Source organism: Abramis brama (assembly GCF_963993115.1).
Source record: "Abramis brama genome assembly, chromosome: 24".
Taxonomy (NCBI): domain Eukaryota; kingdom Metazoa; phylum Chordata; class Actinopteri; order Cypriniformes; family Leuciscidae; genus Abramis; species Abramis brama.
Window position 1 is genome coordinate 23753966 of NC_139986.1, and position 19072 is coordinate 23773037.

At 38.2% G+C, this 19072-nt stretch overlaps 2 protein-coding genes across 2 annotated transcripts; both read left to right on the forward strand.

Moving 5' to 3' along the window:
• Positions 1 to 283: 283 nt before the first annotated feature.
• yme1l1a (YME1-like 1a) lies at positions 284 to 11156 on the forward strand. Its single transcript, XM_084103329.1, has 18 exons — positions 284 to 443; positions 1163 to 1294; positions 2010 to 2193; positions 3781 to 3882; positions 4308 to 4417; positions 5299 to 5446; positions 5532 to 5639; positions 5865 to 6038; positions 6125 to 6277; positions 7359 to 7491; positions 7572 to 7634; positions 7762 to 7874; positions 7965 to 8120; positions 8226 to 8377; positions 9156 to 9282; positions 9364 to 9437; positions 10108 to 10194; positions 10274 to 11156. The coding sequence occupies exons 1-18, from the start codon at positions 411 to 413 to the stop codon at positions 10415 to 10417; spliced, it is 2193 nt and encodes a 730-aa protein (XP_083959455.1). The 5' UTR covers positions 284 to 410; the 3' UTR covers positions 10418 to 11156.
• A 637-nt stretch (positions 11157 to 11793) lies between these two features.
• On the forward strand, positions 11794 to 18715 carry pks1 (polyketide synthase 1; the record flags this gene model as incomplete). The annotated part of the gene is made up of 6 exons (XM_084102846.1): positions 11794 to 11842; positions 11958 to 12111; positions 12203 to 12363; positions 12454 to 12657; positions 12740 to 12921; positions 13049 to 18715. 6 exons carry the CDS (start codon positions 11794 to 11796, stop codon positions 18587 to 18589), a joined length of 6291 nt encoding a protein of 2096 aa, XP_083958972.1. The 3' UTR covers positions 18590 to 18715.
• Between the last annotated feature and the right edge of the window lie 357 nt (positions 18716 to 19072).

Here is a 19072-nt window from a genome sequence, read left to right on the forward strand (position 1 = left end):
TGGAACAAAGCTAAGTGGGCAGTTTTTTTTAAATTAATGTTTTCTTTATCGTTATGCAATTCCATTCTCTTGTTATGTGATTATGCAATGCTTGTGTGCAATTGTTAATTTAAAATTGTTAAGGTAATGGACTAAACCCTTTTATAAAAACATATTATTTCCGCCTTACCGTTATTGTCAAGCAGGAGACACTAAAGAGGACGATTGCTCGTTTAGACTACCACCGAAGAAGTGAAGCTCACGTAACGCCGATTAATTCGCTGAATTTAACAACGCTATCTTTTCGTAGAGTAAAGATTATGGTGAAGTCATCGGTGAGATTAACAACGCCTGTTGTCATAACCTAGGAACATAACAGAAGCGGATCTGACAGGAGCACACGAATACCTCAGCGAAAATCTAAGCAAAATATGTTTTCTCTGCCCACAACCTTTCAGTCGCAGGTATGAAGATATTTCATTGCTTTAAAAAGTTGTCGTCGAAGCCCGTTTTGTAAATAAATGAGTGACTGTCGAGAGTATTAATGAACGTGAACGAGAAACCAGTGTGAATGGGGGTTTTCAAGACAAACTTTGATCTTGCTCATTTAAGTCTGATGAAAATTGTTATTTAAAACAATAATATTGTCTGCTATTGAAAGTTTATGTTAATGACAGCCTATTTCTGGCACATTCTGACGCTATTTAGATGGGCCATCAAACAGATTACATCATCTGATTGACTGTATTTATTTAATAAAATCATCTGTAGCGAATTTCTTTTGTTTTTCTTCACTGTTGATTGAAAACACAATTATACAGATACTCTGTATACATGTATTATATATTTAATTATTTGAATCAATAATAGTGATATTGATTACATGGTTATGTATTATTACATTCATTCTGGTTGTTGTTCAACAACAGCTGTGAAAGTGTGTTTAATAGTGAGACTGAGTGTGAAGGTGTCTGAAGGGTGTTTCAATAGTATGTCAGTAGTGATATAACTGACCTACAGATCAACACACTATAGTATCAGTCATACATGGAGAGCTTATCTGTCTCTGTGACTGTGTTAACGTAATACAATTTTATTATTTATTTGCTAACCAAACCAAGTTTGTTCTCCAAACCAAGTTATGCAATGTGACCAAAATGTACTTTTTTGGTACTTTTTTTAGGGAACAGTGCCTTTGACCCATCTAATCAATGTGGTTCAGTACCTGAAGAGTTCAGCCAACTCAGCCGTAACCACATCGGTGCAGAGTCTACAGAGAGACCTTAAACCTGAACATGACCCACTCCTCAATGAGGTATGACAGTCACGCATACCGCACTCACAATGTTTTAAAGCAGTGCATGTTCATGTTTACACCAAGGTTATTATAGTTTACTCAGACTAATTTTGTTGCTTTAAATAAAATTGACGTTAACTGAAATACAATATAATTAAAAGGATAGTTCACCCAAAAATGTTAATTCAGTCATCATTTACTCACCCTGAAGTTGTTCTGAACCTGTATAAATTTCTTTCTTCTGCTGAACACAAAAGAAGATAATACCTTCCATAGTATGAAACAAAAACAAAAAAATACTATGGAAGTCAATGGGGAACAGAAACTCTTTGGTTACCGACATTCTTCAAATGATCTTCTTTTGACTTCAGCAGAAGAAAGAAATTCACTCATGTTAGGAACAACTTGAGGCTGAGTAAATGATGACTGAATTGTCATTTTTGGGTGAACTATCCCTTTAAACTTATTTTTTTTCCCAGCTAGTTGCCAACCAAGGCCCAAGTTGTCATTTTCGTTTAGTTTAACTTGTAGTAGAATAACTAAAACTGAAATAAAAATGATAAAAAAACGATACTGACATAAAAAAATAAAAAAAATAAAAAACTAATTACTAAAACTATCACTAAAATGAAAAATATAAAAAATAAAAACAACATTGAGAATTATCTCAGTGATACTAAAATAACACTGGTTTCCACTGCGCTTCATGGTTCTAACCGTCTTGTTTTCACAGGCGAAAGTAAACTTGAGGGACCTGGGTCTGTCCGAGCTGAGGTTCAGTCATGTACGTGATGTTCTGGAGCGCCTGCTGCCTTCTATAGATCCAGAGGAGAGATCCATCTCCAGCGCTGCTCAAAACTCAACAGCATGGAGAACATCTCACATGTCTGCCCCCTCCTTCTTCCAAAACAAAAATGGTAAGGTTAACCATAACATAAAGTGATGGTATCATGTTTTGAAGTATATTTGTCTCTTTGAATTTTTGTTAGCTCAATAATTAGGTTTATTCTTCTTTTCAGTAGACCAGGGCCCGTATTCATAAAGAATCTTAATGCAAAGAGTAGCTCCTAGTGACAAAATTCTAAGAAAATTCTTAGAAATGTGGGCGTTTACTCTTAAAATTTAAGAAAAAATCCTAGTAAAGAAAAAAGTATTTCAGAAAGCATCTTAACCCTTAAAAGAGGTCTTAAGGTAAACATTGTTAGGAGCACGGACGAGGACTTTTAAGAGGCTTAAGAGTTTCTTTAGCAGAGGAGAAAATGACAGAAAGACGAAGAAGGAGAAGAAATGTGTTGCAGACAATGGATGACAGTGAGTTAATAAGAAGCTATATATTAGATCGTGCAGGGATCATGTTTGTGACAGATCTTTTTAGAGACACGCTAATATCTCCGATACAGCGCAGAAATGCCATAGCGCCAGAAATGAAAGTAATCACTACATTACAATATTTGGGAACTGGGAAAATTCCATGTTTGATACATTAAAACCAACATTCAAACCACCACCACTTAAATAGACATGCCAGTAATTAGTGTAATTGGAAAGAGTGGAACAATTTTTATCATTCTAAGCCAATCAAATACCTTATAGGAAATTAACAGCATGGTAAATAAAAAAAAGGATGTATATACACATATATAATGTGTGTGTGTGTGTGTGTGTGTGTGTGAGAACTGTCAAATAGGAAAAATTACGCATGTAATTTCAAAATTTTCAAATCTTTTTTTCCTTCTTGGTCAACCAACCAATCACAGTCGTCAAAAGATAGTGTCATACATAGCAACGGGGTCAACCCCGCCTCCTCACTAGGATAAAAGTTTTTGTCTTTTCCTTACTCAGAGTTGCTCTCAGATCGGTCTCGAATTGCTCTTAAGCTAAGACTCCTACGTAAAAGTTTTTAAGCTAAATTAAGAGTTTTCTGAGAGGATTCTTAGAATCTTTATGAATACGGGCCCAGATCTGTTAAAAAATAAGTTGTTCCAGCTTCACAGGAAATGACACTGCAATTTTTGTATCATTTTCAATCTACTGTACTTGAATACTTTGTACAAGCTAGGTCACAAGTAGATAACTAAATAACTTATTTATTAGGATGTTTAAATTTTGTGCACCAGCTTCTGATTTCCAAAAACTTTCCAGTCTTAAATTGCCCCATTATGCTTTTCCAGATATTACCTTTCATGTAGTGTGTTATATTTTGTGTGCGTCTCACTGTGTATCAAGTACTAAGGAAGATCCGGAGCTGAAATTCAGATATGCTAATGGCGTTTCGTTTCTGACACATGCTGTAAGCTAATCACAACAGACTGGGCCATCTGACCAATCAGAGCAGAGTAGACTCTCAGAAAGAAGGGGTTTAGAGAGACCGAATCCTTTATCGAACTGTTTCAGACACTGTGAGAGAAGTCTTGTCATTTGGATACTAAAGGCCCATTTTGTTGTCAGCAAAGTGATTTATTGTTGACTTTGTTGTGTAATGTAAATTGTATATCTTACCACAGGGTTCTCTCACAAACACACGGGACTCTTTGGCTCTCCGGTGTTTCGCAGGCAAACCTCCAGCCCCCTCCAGACAGCCTGCGTAGATCTGCACCATCTGCAATGTAATCTTTAATGACCAAAATATAAAGAATTAAAGCCCGTTCACACTAAGAACAATAACTATAATGTTCTATGAATTGTTCTAATTCTATGAGAATAGGGAAGTCCACACTACAGCTGGAACAATATCATTGGAATCACTTTCAAAGATATATTTTACAGCTGATAAACGATAAAAACATTAACAACCAATAAGAATCCACCCGAGCTTATAGAGCCTGAGCATTTAAAGTGGCTAATGAAACAACTGCAGTTTGTGCTTATAATAAACATGATCATCTGTTGGTGTGGATGCTAATATAGTTTTATGTATTGTTCTTGGTGTGAACAGGGCCTTTACTCAGATACATGCTGTTACATTATAGCTATTGTATGGATTGTGTTCTGGGTTTATTTTAATGTATGTCTTGTTTGTTTTCATGCATAGTATGGATCCAAAACAGAGGTTTCAAGACAATGAGGTCCAAGACCAGACATTTGCAGTCTGGTCCTGAAGCTCCAGTAGAAGCAGAGAATTATACGCCAGTCTTTATGAAGGTTAGTGAGCTGCATGACACTGACAAAATATTAGTTCAGAAGTCTCCAACACGTCGCTCGCGAGCTACCAGTAGCTACCAGAATTTTACTATTAATAATAAAAGATAAACTAATGTGCATTGTAAATGTCAGTAATTTATCTTTTTTGACTCATTCTTTTTATAAAAATGATTTAAAGTCTGAAATATGCGAGGTTTATCTTTTTATAAAAACTTTTTTTGTCAAAACTTTATTTGAACTTGTACATGTTAGTAGATAACATGTTGCAAGACACTCCTTTAAAATCTGGCCATCATTTTTAATGTTATTATTTTAATGTTTATGTAAACAAAAAGTGCATATTGATGCTAAGTTTATTTGTTATTTGCTGGTTTTCGACATAAAACTTGGTTTATTGTGTAGTATTAGTACTTTTTGAAAAGGATTCTGTGATAACCGTGATCATTTTGGTCACTATAATCATGAAATGAAATTTTCATGCCATTTCATCTCTAGTTATCATGCACTATAAAATCAACTATAATTATGTGTTTTTACAGTTTAATATGCAAAGTACAATTTTCTATAATTTTTTTTAATCTCTGTTTCTGTTATTTTCTCTGACATTTAAGGGTGACATATATAGGCCTACAAAAACTATTTTAGGTCTAAAACAGTTTGGATAGTTGTTAATATGAGAGTTATGAGACATTATTTAAGAGATTTAAGTATTGTATTACATGAGTAGCTCTCATCCACTTTCATTTTTAAAAAGTAGCTCTCAAATGAAAAAAGGTTGGAGACCCCTGTATTAGTTCATGCAGGTCTGCTCTTTACAAAAACAACAGGTTTTGTCTGTGTGATTAATCTGTTTCCGATTTTTCCTTATTCTCTGTCCTCAGGGCCTCCTCATGAAGGAAAAACAAGACACGGGGAGTTTCGAACAGTTATTGAAACAGAATAACTTGTCAGAATCTCACCAGGATGCTTTTAAGACTGGCTTCACAGAGGGCTTCATGAAGGCTCAGGCATTGACAAGGAGAAATCAAGGTCATATCTTAAACGCACATCTGCTTAATAGTAAAAAATGTGTTCTTATGAATGAGTTTGTTCTTACGTCTTCTGTTTCTAACAGACTCTGTAAAGAGGACACGTCTGATTATTTTTGCCCTCCTGCTGGTGGGCCTGTATGGTGTGTCCAGAAGCCCTCTCTTCTCGGGTAAAGGGTCATTTTCCGACACTGGTTTGTTTCCCATTTTATTAATTCCTTATATTTGCTTGCCTAACATATATTGAACTGATAGTTGACTGTAGCTGAATTTCTTCTGCAGCTTTTATTATAAAGTATCAATGTAGTGCCTGAAAGGCTTTGTTGCTGTGCTGTAAAATATTGGTCATTTCTTGTCTTTTTGAGTTCTGATAAGATCATTAGAATCCAGTATGCTTTGTTTTATCTGTTTACTTGTAGTTCGTTTTCGCACCACTTCTGGTCTGGATTCAGCCGTGGACCCTGTTCAAATGAAAAATGTCACCTTTGAACATGTGAAAGGTGTAGAGGAGGCCAAGAACGAACTTCAGGATGTTGTCGAATTTTTGCGAAACCCCCAGAAATTCACTGTGCTTGGCGGTAAACTTCCCAAGGGTGAATTTCAACTTTTCTTTTACTTATGGTCGTAGGTGTTTTGTTTTTAATTTTGTAGAAATGTCTAATCTGGATGTATATTTCAGGTATCCTGCTTGTGGGGCCTCCAGGAACAGGAAAAACCCTGTTGGCCAGAGCTGTAGCAGGTGAAGCAGACGTGCCCTTTTACTACGCCTCCGGGTCAGAGTTTGACGAAATGTTTGTGGGAGTCGGAGCGAGTCGCATCAGAAATCTTTTCAGTGAGTTTTTTGTGGAAAAAAATGTAATCTTAGAATGCTCATAATGCTTAAGATGTGAATAAAATCACTACTTTAACTACTTACTTAACTAAAAAAATGCAGTTCATGATCCCTTTAAAGTAAATTATAATGTTCTCTGAGGTCCACTTATAATGTTATCAAGAATTTGACATAAAAATACATCCTAATTTAGAAGTAATCAGCTATTTTCTATCATGTTTTTGACCCTCTCTTTCGATCACTCGTTTTGATGGGCGTGCCGCATTCAAGACTTGGAAGTAAACGCCCACTGCTATGATTGGGTAACAGTTTTGTATATTAAAATAATTTTCAAAGTCCCCGCTATTACACGTGTGAAATTGTTTTGAAAACTTAGGGTTAGGGTTAGGGTTATGATAATCCAACGGATTAACCCCATAAATGCTGAAGAAAGGGAAAGAACAGCAAATCACAACATTCACTATTCAGTTTGACTGCGGCGCTACAGTATAAATACTCAGTAAATATCAAACGATCTGTAACAGATAAAGCAATAGTGAGACATGGTAAAAACACTGGTACTCACACTTGTGTGTTGCGACATTACTGTCGGATCCAAAGTTGGCAACTGCATCTTGTTTAAAAACGAATCTGCAGGAAAATATAGCGAACAAACAAACCGTGTCTTACTGACGCCATCTGACTGGGATTTCATTAAAAATAAAGTTCATCCACGCTTTCTTAATGTTAGGATCACAAGGATGGCAATGCAAAGACTGTTTTTCCACAACTCTGCACTTCAAAATGTCTTGTAATCCTTAGAGGCATCTCTGTCGTTTTGATGCTGTGTTTTGCATCAGACTACTGACATGTGTGAATCGGTGGGCGGGGCTTAAGAGGCAATGATGTAGAAGTAGATGTTGATCTGCCGAGCAGGTCTTTCATCGCACTAAGGCGTAATAATGTGACAAGATCCGAAACAAGCCATTTTCTTAGCTTGGTTTTATAGTACAATGACATCTTATGTGTCAAACGATCAAGGGAAATTTTATTTCTCAATTCATGACCCTTTAACAAATGTTTTTGCTGTTTTTTCTCACAGAGGAGGCTAAAGCTAGTGCACCGTGTGTAATATTTATTGACGAGCTGGACAGTGTAGGAGGCAAGAGAATCGAGTCTCCCATGCACCCGTACTCGCGACAGACCATCAACCAACTGCTCGCTGAGATGGACGGGTGAGTCCATGGCTTTTTATTTAGTTGCTCTTTTTGAAAGAAGTTACATGGGTCTTATTTGAGTTTTTTGATGATCTCAGGTTTAAATCCAATGAAGGGGTCATTGTGATTGGAGCTACAAACTTTGCTGAAGCTTTAGACAAGTAGGTTTCACTTGACAAAATATCACTTGACATATATTTCTCTAATAGGACACTATTATGATTTCAGTAAAACTGCAATCATTGTGATTAGCCTAAATAGACATCATCTTGTTAATGTGTGTTTCAGTGCTCTGGTGAGACCAGGCCGGTTTGACATGCAGGTCACTGTCCCAATACCGGATGTGAAGGGACGAACTGAAATCCTGCAGTGGTATTTGAAAAAAATTAAAGTGGATTCTGGTAAGAATTATTAAGAGAAAGCAAATATGTTTCCAAAGATTCTCAATAGGACAATCCGAATAAAATAATCTGTTTTTGTGTGTTTTGTAGATGTTGATGCAGAGATCATTGCCAGGGGAACAGTAGGTTTCTCTGGAGCCGAACTGGAGAACCTGGTGAACCAGGCGGCGCTGAAAGCAGCAGCCGATGGGAAAAACCTGGTGACCATGAAGGAGCTTGAGTTTGCGAAGGATAAGATCCTGATGGGTGAGGACAGTAGGGCCGTACAGCTTAGTCTCTGCAGCTTGTGATGGAGATTAATGCTTTGAGCAAAGAGATTCTTTTCTGACATCCTCTTCTCTGTCTGTCCAGGTCCAGAGCGCAGGAGTGTGGAGATAGACAATAGAAATAAGATGATCACAGCCTATCATGAGTCAGGACACGCTATAGTTGCTTATTACACCAAAGACGCCATGCCCATCAACAAAGCTACCATCATGCCACGTGGCCCTTCGCTGGGACATGTGAGTAATTGGTCTCACTGTTCCATTATAACGTTAATGTTATTTTTCATTTTCTAAATACCCCCCAACATTTTTCAGATTGACTAATAAAGATTTCTAAATCTGATGCATGAAATATTGTCACCATATAGTTTATTAGCCAATTAGTATAAATGTTTTTAATTTATCTGTATCAGTCAATATTGAATATTTAATAGTGCATGCTCATTTCAGATATTTTTCCATTGACATTATGGTTGCCATCATCTAACATTCACTTAATAATAATTTAGAATAACTGTTAAATATAATCTTTATCAAATCTCTAAATGAATATCCATGTGTACTGTACATTACAGTATTCCATTACTGTACATTAATATTGTTGTTATATTAAATATCATGCATTCTTGCATTCAAAGTTTAATAAAAAAAAAAAAGCTGAGAAAATCTGTTTTTTTCAAAGACAACAATGTGCATAAGCAATGCTTTTATTGCTTGTTTGTGCTCCTTTTTTTGCCTGTGTTTTGATCCGGAGATTCTGTACACTTTCAGAAGATGCGTAATAGTGCCACCTACCATATATCAGTGAAAACATGGAAAGCTGGATAAATTATGGACAATTCCATCAATGGCAGTGAAAGAGTTAATATTAATGTGTTTAAATTAAGTTGAAATCTCCCTGATTTATGGCTTCTAAAGAAACCAATATCAGTTTTGTGTTTTGCTATTATGAATGACAGGGTTATACGTTAAAAACTCATTGTGCTGTTTCTTCTGTTTCTCTGGTCTCTCTCAGGTCTCCTTGCTGCCAGAGAACGATCGCTGGAGTGAGACACGGGCACAGCTGCTGGCTCAGATGGACATCAGCATGGGCGGCAGGGTTGCTGAGGAGCTGGTGTTTGGAAATGACTACATCACCACTGGTGAGAAGTGTTCCTAACTGATCCTTGCTACTTTGAATTCTTGGAAATATCAACATCACGGTTTATTTGTTTCTTTTGCAGGAGCTTCCAGTGATTTTGATGGAGCCACTAAAATAGCACAGATGATGGTGACACGGTTTGGAATGAGTGACAAGGTGAAAACTCTTAAAAATGCTTTTTTTCTTACAGTATGTAGTTAGTGATGATTTTATAATTTAGGCCATAATTTCCCAAACCTGGGTTCGTGAGTTGATGAAAAACGAATAAATGTAAAATATTTTTTGCAAATAAAATGTAATGTGGTAATTTTATGGTATTTATGGTAATTTTACAGTTTAGGGTGTTACCGCAGACATTGTTGTTTCCAACTTGCAACCTAAACAACATGTATTTCTATTCTAATATCAGAATTTTCCAAAATGATTTCAACTTATGATTCCAGGAAACAAAAAAATTAAAGAAAAATAAATCTCCCCATCTACATCAGATCACATTTCAAGTGAAAAAATTATAATATTCAAAAAGAAAGGAAGCATATTTGGAGAAGCCATTTGAGTCCTTCCACGTGTTCAAAAGCCATTAGCGTTGTGTGAGCGCTCACATTCCAGACTTAAATCTGTGTTTCGTACTAATCCCTTCTCCAGCACTCAGTTCATACTCAATTTCTAGAAATGAGCAGCGCACATGCAGAGTCTAAACTTCACACACATTCACCCCATCTCTAACGTCAGGGTCCTGTTGTAATCAGAAACTTGTGTGAAGCCTTTGTTGAATCACTGTTGTGCCTGTAACTGCTGTTCACTCACCTCTCTTTGCTCTGACCAGCTGGGGGTCATGACCTACAATGATCTGACAAACCATAGCCCAGAGACCCGGGCTGCTGTAGAACAGGAAATCAGGGTGTTGTTGCAGGTAGGTCTTTAGTTTTTGTTTGTCTTTGATATTTGATCTGATGATTGTGGAAATTCAGCTTCCTAATTTTCTCTTTCAGAGCTCGTATGAAAGGACAAAGAAGCTACTTAAGACCTACAGCAAAGAACACAAGCTGCTGGCTGATGCCCTGCTGACTTATGAGACTCTGGATGCAAAGGAAATTCAGATGATCCTGGAGGGAAAGTCACTGGATCCCAGATGATTAATTATTGGATTAACAGAGACATTTCAAGCTACAATCTTAAAACCTTACCTGTAAATATAAACATTGATAATAAGCGAGACTTTCTAGCCTTCATCTTAATATTTTTCATTTTTCAGGCAACACGTTGGCTTTCAAACAGACACTATGCAAATAGAAATCCAGACATTCTATTAAGTTGAGACGGTATATTGATGCCTAAAGTACATATGCCTAAGCAGCGAACTAATGAACATGGTTACTAATCAGTTAAACTGTAAATGTTTTGCTTTGTTTTTAGAAGCTAAGTCTAAAACAGGGTAAAGGATGATGTTCATAACTTGCTTTATTCATCCTATTCTTTGTTGCTCAGTCATCAGATTTAAGCCCTTGTTATTTTAAGAAATAGAGAAAAACAGAAAGCACAGAAACTTTTAATTTATAAATGGTGTATTATTTTGCTTGAAATCAAATGCCAGTGGGCTGCTGCTCATGATGTCTCATTTTCAGTAATCACAGTAGTACAGATTGTTCAGTTATGAATGTGACTTCGGTATGCTATCCTCTGTCACATTTGGGTTGCCTGCATGTGTGTGTTCAAAACAGCTCAGGTGAATGCACTGTATATATATTTGTGTTTGAAAAATTATTAGTGTGCTTGCTTTTGAAATTAATACCATGTTTATTTCCATTTTTCTCAATCAGAAATGAAAATGGATATGACTATAAATTATATACATAAATAAAGGCTATTACCTTGCCATTTTCTGAGAGTGAGAATATAAAGCTGGGATTTTGAATGAGTTTGAAATGAAGGCTAAAAATGAATTAGGTTTAAGGTCTTGGATCCTTTTCAAAGGTCCAAAATAAAAGACAGGCAGTAAACCATTCAGTCTGATAATCGCAGGTATCAGGTTAGGTGTGCTGAGATAGTCATTGGTTATCTTATTTCAAATTGTGGTCTACACACATTTGGGTCCTGCCTTCTCATCATTCGCTATATGTTTCTTCATGGAAGACATTAATGTCAATCATGAATTAGAGTTTCACCTCAATAGCTTTGAGACAATAGCTTTATTGTTTCCAGTGAGGGGAAACTGCAATCAGTGTTTTACATCTCTACCCAAGTCTGTAATTACAGAGTTTTGTTACAAGAGGAAGGATTGCACATTTAAAGACCCTTTGTTAAAAAAAAATTTGTTTTCCCATTGGTTTTCAGCTGTGGAAGGCTTTATATAAATGCCTAGACGTTGTAGGAGACTGATGAATACTGGTCAAAACCATGATGAGACCAGCTGAGCTGAGCTCAGAGATTTTTAAGGTTTTTTTTTTTTTTTTCTGTAGAGAGTGCAAAATAAAATAAAATGATCATTTGAAAAAAAAAAAACCCCGGCTAAATGGACGAGGATATCGCGATCATTGGAATTGGATGCAACTTCCCAGGAGGTAAATATATTTTTTATGAACTCTTTATTTTTTTTTTAGAACATTGTTTATGAACTCTTACACAGTCTGTGACAATGCTGTGTGCATTTGTATGAGTTCTCTACTACCTTCACAGGTGAGGGTGTTGATAATTTCTGGAAAGTTCTTGTGGAGGGCAGGAACTGTGTGGTACAGATTCAAGATGAAAGATTTGATACATCAGAGTGGTTTCATCCTGATGAGAGTAAACCAGGAAAAACACAGACGACAAAAGCGGCTCTCATTGAAGGGTAGGAATAATCAGTTCATGATGATACATTTGAGGTTTATAGTTACTAAAATGTGAAATAATAACGTAATAAAACATATGTCTTATTTCAGATTCAATGAGTTTGATCACAAGTTCTTTGGCATCAGTGATGCTGAAGCTGATTTCATGGACCCTCAGCAGAAACTGTTGCTGCAGTGTGCATATCGAGCTCTAGAGGATGCTGGGATTCCCTTGGAAAAAGTGAGCGGAACCCAAACAGGAGTTTACATTGGTAATACAATACATCTAATAAAAGTAGTTCACATTTTTAACTTTTGGGTGTTTTTAGGATATTGAAACCATATATTGTGTTTGATTTCAGGTCTTATGAACAGGGACTATGAAACACTTTTGAATAACAGTCCAAGCACAATAACTCACTATAATGGCACAGGAACAGCTATGAGTATAGCTGCCAACAGAATTTCCTATATCTTTAACCTGACTGGCCCATCTTTTGCCATTGACAGTGCATGTTCTTCATCCCTAGTCGCCCTTCACTCTGCGTGTCAGGCCATCAGACAAGGTAATGATACTATTTCAATGTTAAAGTCTGTTCATTGCTTGACATATACATGGTTAATCATCCTTGTTTACTTTATCTCTAGGGGACTGTGAAATGGCTCTGTGTGGAGGGGTCAGCTGCATACTTGAGCCTCGCGTCTTTGTGGCCCTCAGCAAGGCAAAGATGATCTCACCTGAGGGCACAAGCAAACCATTCTGCCGTACTGCAGATGGCTATGGCAGAGGAGAGGGATGTGGTATAGTCTTACTGAAGCCTTTGAAAAAGGTAGATATTTTACATTGTTAAAAAGAAATCTGTTTTAAAATATTGATATAATATGGTTTATAAAAAATGTAAATGTAATAAATTCAGTTAATTATTTGTGGAAGTAAGCTGGTGATTCTCTTTTTAGGCTCTTGAGGACTTTGATCATATTTGGGGCATTGTGAACAAGACTGCAGTAAACCAAGATGGCCACACCGTCACACCAATCACCAAACCTTCCATCTCCCAACAGGAGGCTCTTCTTCACATGATCTACTCCTCTGAGAATTATTCAGTAAATGTCCAGTATGTAGAAGCTCATGGGACTGGAACACCAGTAGGAGATCCAGTTGAGGCAGGAAGTATCTCAAAAATCATCGCCAAAGAAAGACCTTCAAGCTCAGGTCCTCTGTTTATTGGCTCTGTTAAGAGTAACATTGGACATACAGAATCTGCAGCAGGTGTTGCAGGACTCATAAAGATTCTCTTAATGATGAAGCACGAAATCATTGTCCCCTCTGTGTTCTACTCAGCACAAAATTCCAGCATAGATGCTAAAGCTCTCAATCTTAAAATCCCCACTAGAAGTGAGAAATGGCTGTACTCTGGATCCAGGAAAAGGATGGCTGGATTAAACAGCTTTGGGTTTGGTGGCACCAATGCCCATGCCTTAATCAGCGAGTATGTTTATGCTACAGCCCCCGACAGCCACAATCTTGAACCTCTAAAACTGCTTCCACTGTCTGCAGCCACGGATCAGTCTCTTCAGTTGTGCATAGCTGACACGTATCAGAGGATTTTGGTAGATGAAACAGTTGATCTACAAGCTCTTGCTTATACAGCTGCCTGCAGAAGAAGCCACATGAAACACAAATTTAGGAAAGTCTTCACTGCATCATCTGTATCAGAGTTAAAATCACTACTCGAAGCTAGTATGAACAAGAAATTAGTCCCAATAAAGCAGGACCTAAAGTTGGTTTTTGTATTTTGTGGAAATGGCGTTACTTACAGGGGAATGTGTAAGCAGCTACTAAAAGAAGAACCAGTTTTTAGGGAAAAGGTCAAAGAGGTGGAAAACTATTTCCAGAAGTTCAGATGCACCAGTATTTTGCAAAAGATCACAAGCAGCTATGACAATGAAGATTTCTCTAAACCAAATGTTGTCCAGCCACTACTTTTTGCAATCCAGGTTGCAATTGTTCACCTTTTGAAGCACTGGGGCATCAGACCAGATATTGTTCTTGGACACTCGGTGGGAGAGGTTGCTGCAGCTCATTGCTCTGGTCTGCTGTCTCTTGAGGATGCAGTAAAGGTTGTCTACCATCGCAGTAATCTACAGACCAAAGTGATGGGTGGGAGGATGCTGGTCATTGGTAACATTGCTGTCCCAAATATCCTGGAACTCCTCCCTGCATACACTGGAAAGATCTGTGTAGCTGCTGTGAACAGTCCTATGTCATGTGTGCTGTCAGGTGATAAAGAAGCTATTGATAATGTGCACCAAAAGCTTCAGTCTTTTAGGAGCAAGAACCTGTTCCTTCACGTCTTAGATGTTCCTGCTGCCTACCATAGTCATATGATGGATCCTATACTGGGCCAAATCAAAGACAGCATTGGACATTTAACTCTGAATGAAATGGAGTGTGAACTGTTTTCCACCGTAACAGGAGAGATGTGTAATCATGGGGACTTTGTAACAGGTGAATATTGGGCAAGAAACATCCGAAAACCTGTTGCATTTGAACAAGCAATTAAATTAGTTTCCAACCACACAAGGAACACAGTCTTTGTGGAAATTGGTCCAAGACGGGCTCTGCAGAGGAACATCATGGAGATCCTGGGAAATGACACCACAGTGCTAACTTCAGTGCATCCAGATAAAGACCACGAGACCATGTTCACCACTGTATCAAAACTGTTTGAGCTGGGGGTCAATGTGAAGTGGGACGAGTTCTACAAAGGGTTTGAAACAAAGCTTATTGCTTTCCCAAAGTATCAATTTGAATGTCAAAAAAATGAGGTATACTTTGAGGATGTAAGACGGGGAAATGACACAGTCTCTCGCAGTCCACATCCACTGATAAGTCCAAGTAAACGTGATGGCAAAGTGATCAAGTGCAATCTGTCAACAGGTACTACCTCCTACCTTTGGGAACACAAGAACAATGGCGTCTCAATTGCCCCAGGGGCATTGTATGTTGAATTGGCTTTTGCATCTGTAATGGAAACTGCAATTCCAAAGAGGCCTCTTAATTCATTTCAGCTCAAAATCAACTTTCAAAGTTTGTTTGTTTTAACTAAAAACTGCCCTCCTCTGAAAATCACAGTTGACACATCAAAGGACGCAACCACATTTCAGGTTCAGTCCTCTAGTACTGTGCATGCATCAGGCACCATTAGCCATGAAGGGGGACCAGCTATGATAGAACAGCAAACCATTCACCTCAATGCTGTTTTGGAGAGATGTCCATCAGTCATTGAAGCAAAGGATGTGTACAGCACTCTTAATGATGTAGGGTTTGAGTACGGGCCCAACTTCAAACAACTTGGTGACATTCATTATGGACAAGAATTCAAGGAAGCAGTGACCAGTGTCAAGATTGCAGAGGGAGTACTCAATCATCTATATGAGTATTGCTTGCACCCAGTGGTCCTAGATTACTTCTTGCAAATGTCCTCAGTTTTAGCAGTAGTCTCTAGCACCATCAGGCCTGGCTTTCCCTCTGCAATTGGTAGTATGGTTATATCGGCACCTCCCTGTGAAAACATGTTCATGTATATGAGACTGACCAAAGAAATGCCAGACTACTTTGAGGTTTGTGGTTGTTTCACTGACAAAGATGGACATGTGTTGATTGAGCTAAGAAATGTCAGAATTAATTTTCTGGGAAGGCAAGCACAGATTAGGGAATCATGTTTCTTTTATAACCAGAAGGTTGACATTCATGCTGAGAGCAGTTTCCCCAGTAGAATCAAGGCTTTGGTCTTTGAGGACACCTTGGGTATCGCTAAAGGTTTGGAGCCATATTTGCACCCAAAATCTGTATTTGTTCCTCCACCCAATTTAACAAAAAACTCAGCCTTGCAGGTCCAAGAATTACTGTTGAGGTCTCAATGCAGTGCTGCAGACATGGAACTGGATGAGATCCTGTTTATCTGGGGTGCTCAGAATATTAGTCACCTCAAATCTGAAGCCATTCTAGAGTCCTTGGTAGACAGCTGTGAACTTTACCGTCAGGTTGTTTTGTCTTTAAGAAGCTGCAGTCCTGTTTGTTCCATCCGTGTCATTACGTACAAGTCAGCAGAAGGAACAGTTGAAAGTATAAGTTCTGGATTTGTGTTATCTGGCATGACAAGGGCATGTGCTGCAGAGTTGTCAGGCACTTCTTTCCAGCTCATTGACCTTTCCACAGTGTCAACAGAGGATATAGAAGCCCTGGCTCATGTGCTTAACTCATACAAAGCCCAAGAGTGTCCAGAAGTCTTCATCAGCAAAGGGAAAGTTTACTCTGCTGTAATAACTCATACTCCTGTCACCACAATTAGGGAAGCAAAGACTGAATCAAAAACCCTACAGTCCCAGGACTTCACTTTGCAGACAACCAGTCCCTACAGGATGACCGGCTTATCAGCTTTTCCTTCAGTGAGTTCAGTCCACACTATTGAGAGGAAAAACATTGAGGTTCAGCTGAGTAAGGTATGTGTGCACTCTTCCGATTATTTTCCAGTTAGTACTTCAGACTTAAACTTTGGTCAGACAATGTATTGGAACAAGCACACAACACAGAACCACGGTCTTCTGGCACTTGACTTCAGCGGGATCATTACAGCTGTGGGAAAGGATGTCAGCAAACTTAAAGTGGGAGACCATGTTGTTTGTTGTTACCCTGTAAAAGCAACTTCCAAAGTCATCCTCCCAGAAGATGTGTGTTTCAAAATGAAAAGGCTTCCATTCCTAAAGGATGCACCATGTGTTTCATACTTTGTCCTTATCTGGGAGATATTGCAGAGTGTGTTACCCAAGTCCAAACAACAGCAAAGTTTGGGAATCTTCTCTACTGATCGTGACTCAGCCCTGATCAAGTTTTTGACACTCATAGCAAGTAAATCAGGCTGGAAAGTTTTTACAGAGACTGAAGTAAGTGGATTAGTCCAAAATACAAAGCAATGTCTTCTTTTTGTGATTCTTCCTCCATATGATTCCTTGCTTCTGACAGACATTGTAAGAGTTGTCAATGCAAATCACATCATTGCAGTATGTGGCATCCGTGAGCCATGCTACTCTACAATAAATGGAATTCAGAGGGTTAGTGAGAGAACTTGCTTCCAGACACTGGAGATGTCCAAAATCTTCCAGAAATCAGGTCTTAAGGCACAAGGAGCTCTTCTACAGAAATGGCTTAAGGGAATGCACTTACACAAAGCATGGCCATCAATACAAAGCACTACTTTTCAGATGGCTCCCCCTCAAGGTATTCCTCCTCAGTCATTTGAACAGTCTGGGTCTTATTTCAGTGCAAGCACTCTGGATGTGATAGCTCTGGCCAGTGATGACACCAGGAGCAAGATGTCTGCCATCCCTTTGCTTCCAAGAACAAAGCAGCTGTTCTTAAAGAAAGGTGTGTACATAGTTACAGGTGGTCTCTCTGGTTTGGGATTTGAAACTGTTAAGTTTATTGCCCACAGGGGTGGGGGATGCATTGCCACTCTCTCAAGGAGTGCACCATCTGAGAAGGTACAAGAGGAAATGAGCAGTCTCCAGAAGAGATACGGGGTAAGAATTCTCACTCTTCAGTGTGATGTGTCTGTGTCAGAAGAGGTGATGGAAGCCATTTCTGTGATTGCAAAACATTTTTTCTTATGTCCAATCAGAGGGGTGTTTCACAGTGCTGCTGTGCTACATGATGGATTACTGGAAACCCTTGATAGATCTCTTTTTCAAAAAGTCCTGCAACCTAAAGTCTGTGGTGCTCTTAATCTTCACCTTGCCACTCTGCACAGCCAGACTCTTGATTACTTTGTGTGCTATTCCTCGATCTCCTCATTCATTGGAAATGCTGCACAAGCAAACTACGCAGCAGCTAATTCTTTTCTGGACACGTTTTGCCACTACCGACACAATATTGGACTTGCAGGCCAGTCAATCAATTGGGGACCCCTTAAACTGGGCCTGCTAAGGAACAAAGACAATTTTCAAAAGTTCCTGGAAACAAAAGGGCTGATGATCATGGATGTGACAGAGATCCACGAAGCAGTAGAGCACTGTCTGTTAAATAACAATCCCCAGCAGGTGGTCTGCAAATTCAATTTCAGGAACCTGAAGAACCATGTCCTTTCTCAGAATGTGTCTCTGAAGTTTCGCCTGTCTGCTTTAGTGGAGGAAGAACTGAAAAACACCACAGTTGAGTACTCCAGGATAAATGTTCAGTCATCAGTGGATGACTGTGTTAAAGGGATTATGACTGAAATATGCAGTGTTGATACTGATGATCTTAGTGATGAAACTGCGCTCACTGCACTAGGAATTGACTCAATGCTGGCCATGACATTGCAAAATCGCTTGTTTCAAGAGATAGGTGTGAATATTCCTCTCGTTGCTTTGCTTGATCCAAGCAGTACACTATCCTCATTGGCTGAATTGATAAAACAGAGTTCAGATGAGGACTGTGAGATTTCTGTGCACCTGTAATGCAAAGTTATGTATTTTGTCCATGAGACTGAATTGCATAAAAATGAAATGTGCTTATTTTTTTGTGCTTATGTTTTGTTTATCTAAACCTCTTTAGAAAATGCTGCATTACTTAATTATTGCAATCTTAACCACAATATTGTTATGTGTGACAGATATTGGATGTCAAACATTAAAATCTTGATTTCAAACATCAATTTTGTTCAAAGAGATCAAAGGTCAGGCATGCCTCATCATTTTACTGCCAGATGCATAAATCTACTGATGTTTTTATGCATGCATATTTAGCTATGTGCAGAAATAGGCTCATGAAACACTGTAAACATTGAGTGAACTAAACATAGTTTTTAATAGAAATTTATATTCTCCCTAAAATGATAATCCTCAACCATTCACAAATATGAAAAATACTAAACAAAACTGGTGTAAAAGATGAATCTATTCACAGTTCTTATTATAATCCTTACTCGGGCAATCCTCTTT

Coding starts and splice junctions, on each gene's coding strand:
- yme1l1a (XM_084103329.1), top strand. CDS start 411: ATGTTTTCTCTGCCCACAACCTTTCAGTCGCAG. Junction 5,447..5,531: donor ATTGACAAGGAGAAATCAAG/GTCATATCTTAA, acceptor TGTTTCTAACAG/ACTCTGTAAAGAGGACACGT. Junction 6,039..6,124: donor TGGCGGTAAACTTCCCAAGG/GTGAATTTCAAC, acceptor TGTATATTTCAG/GTATCCTGCTTGTGGGGCCT.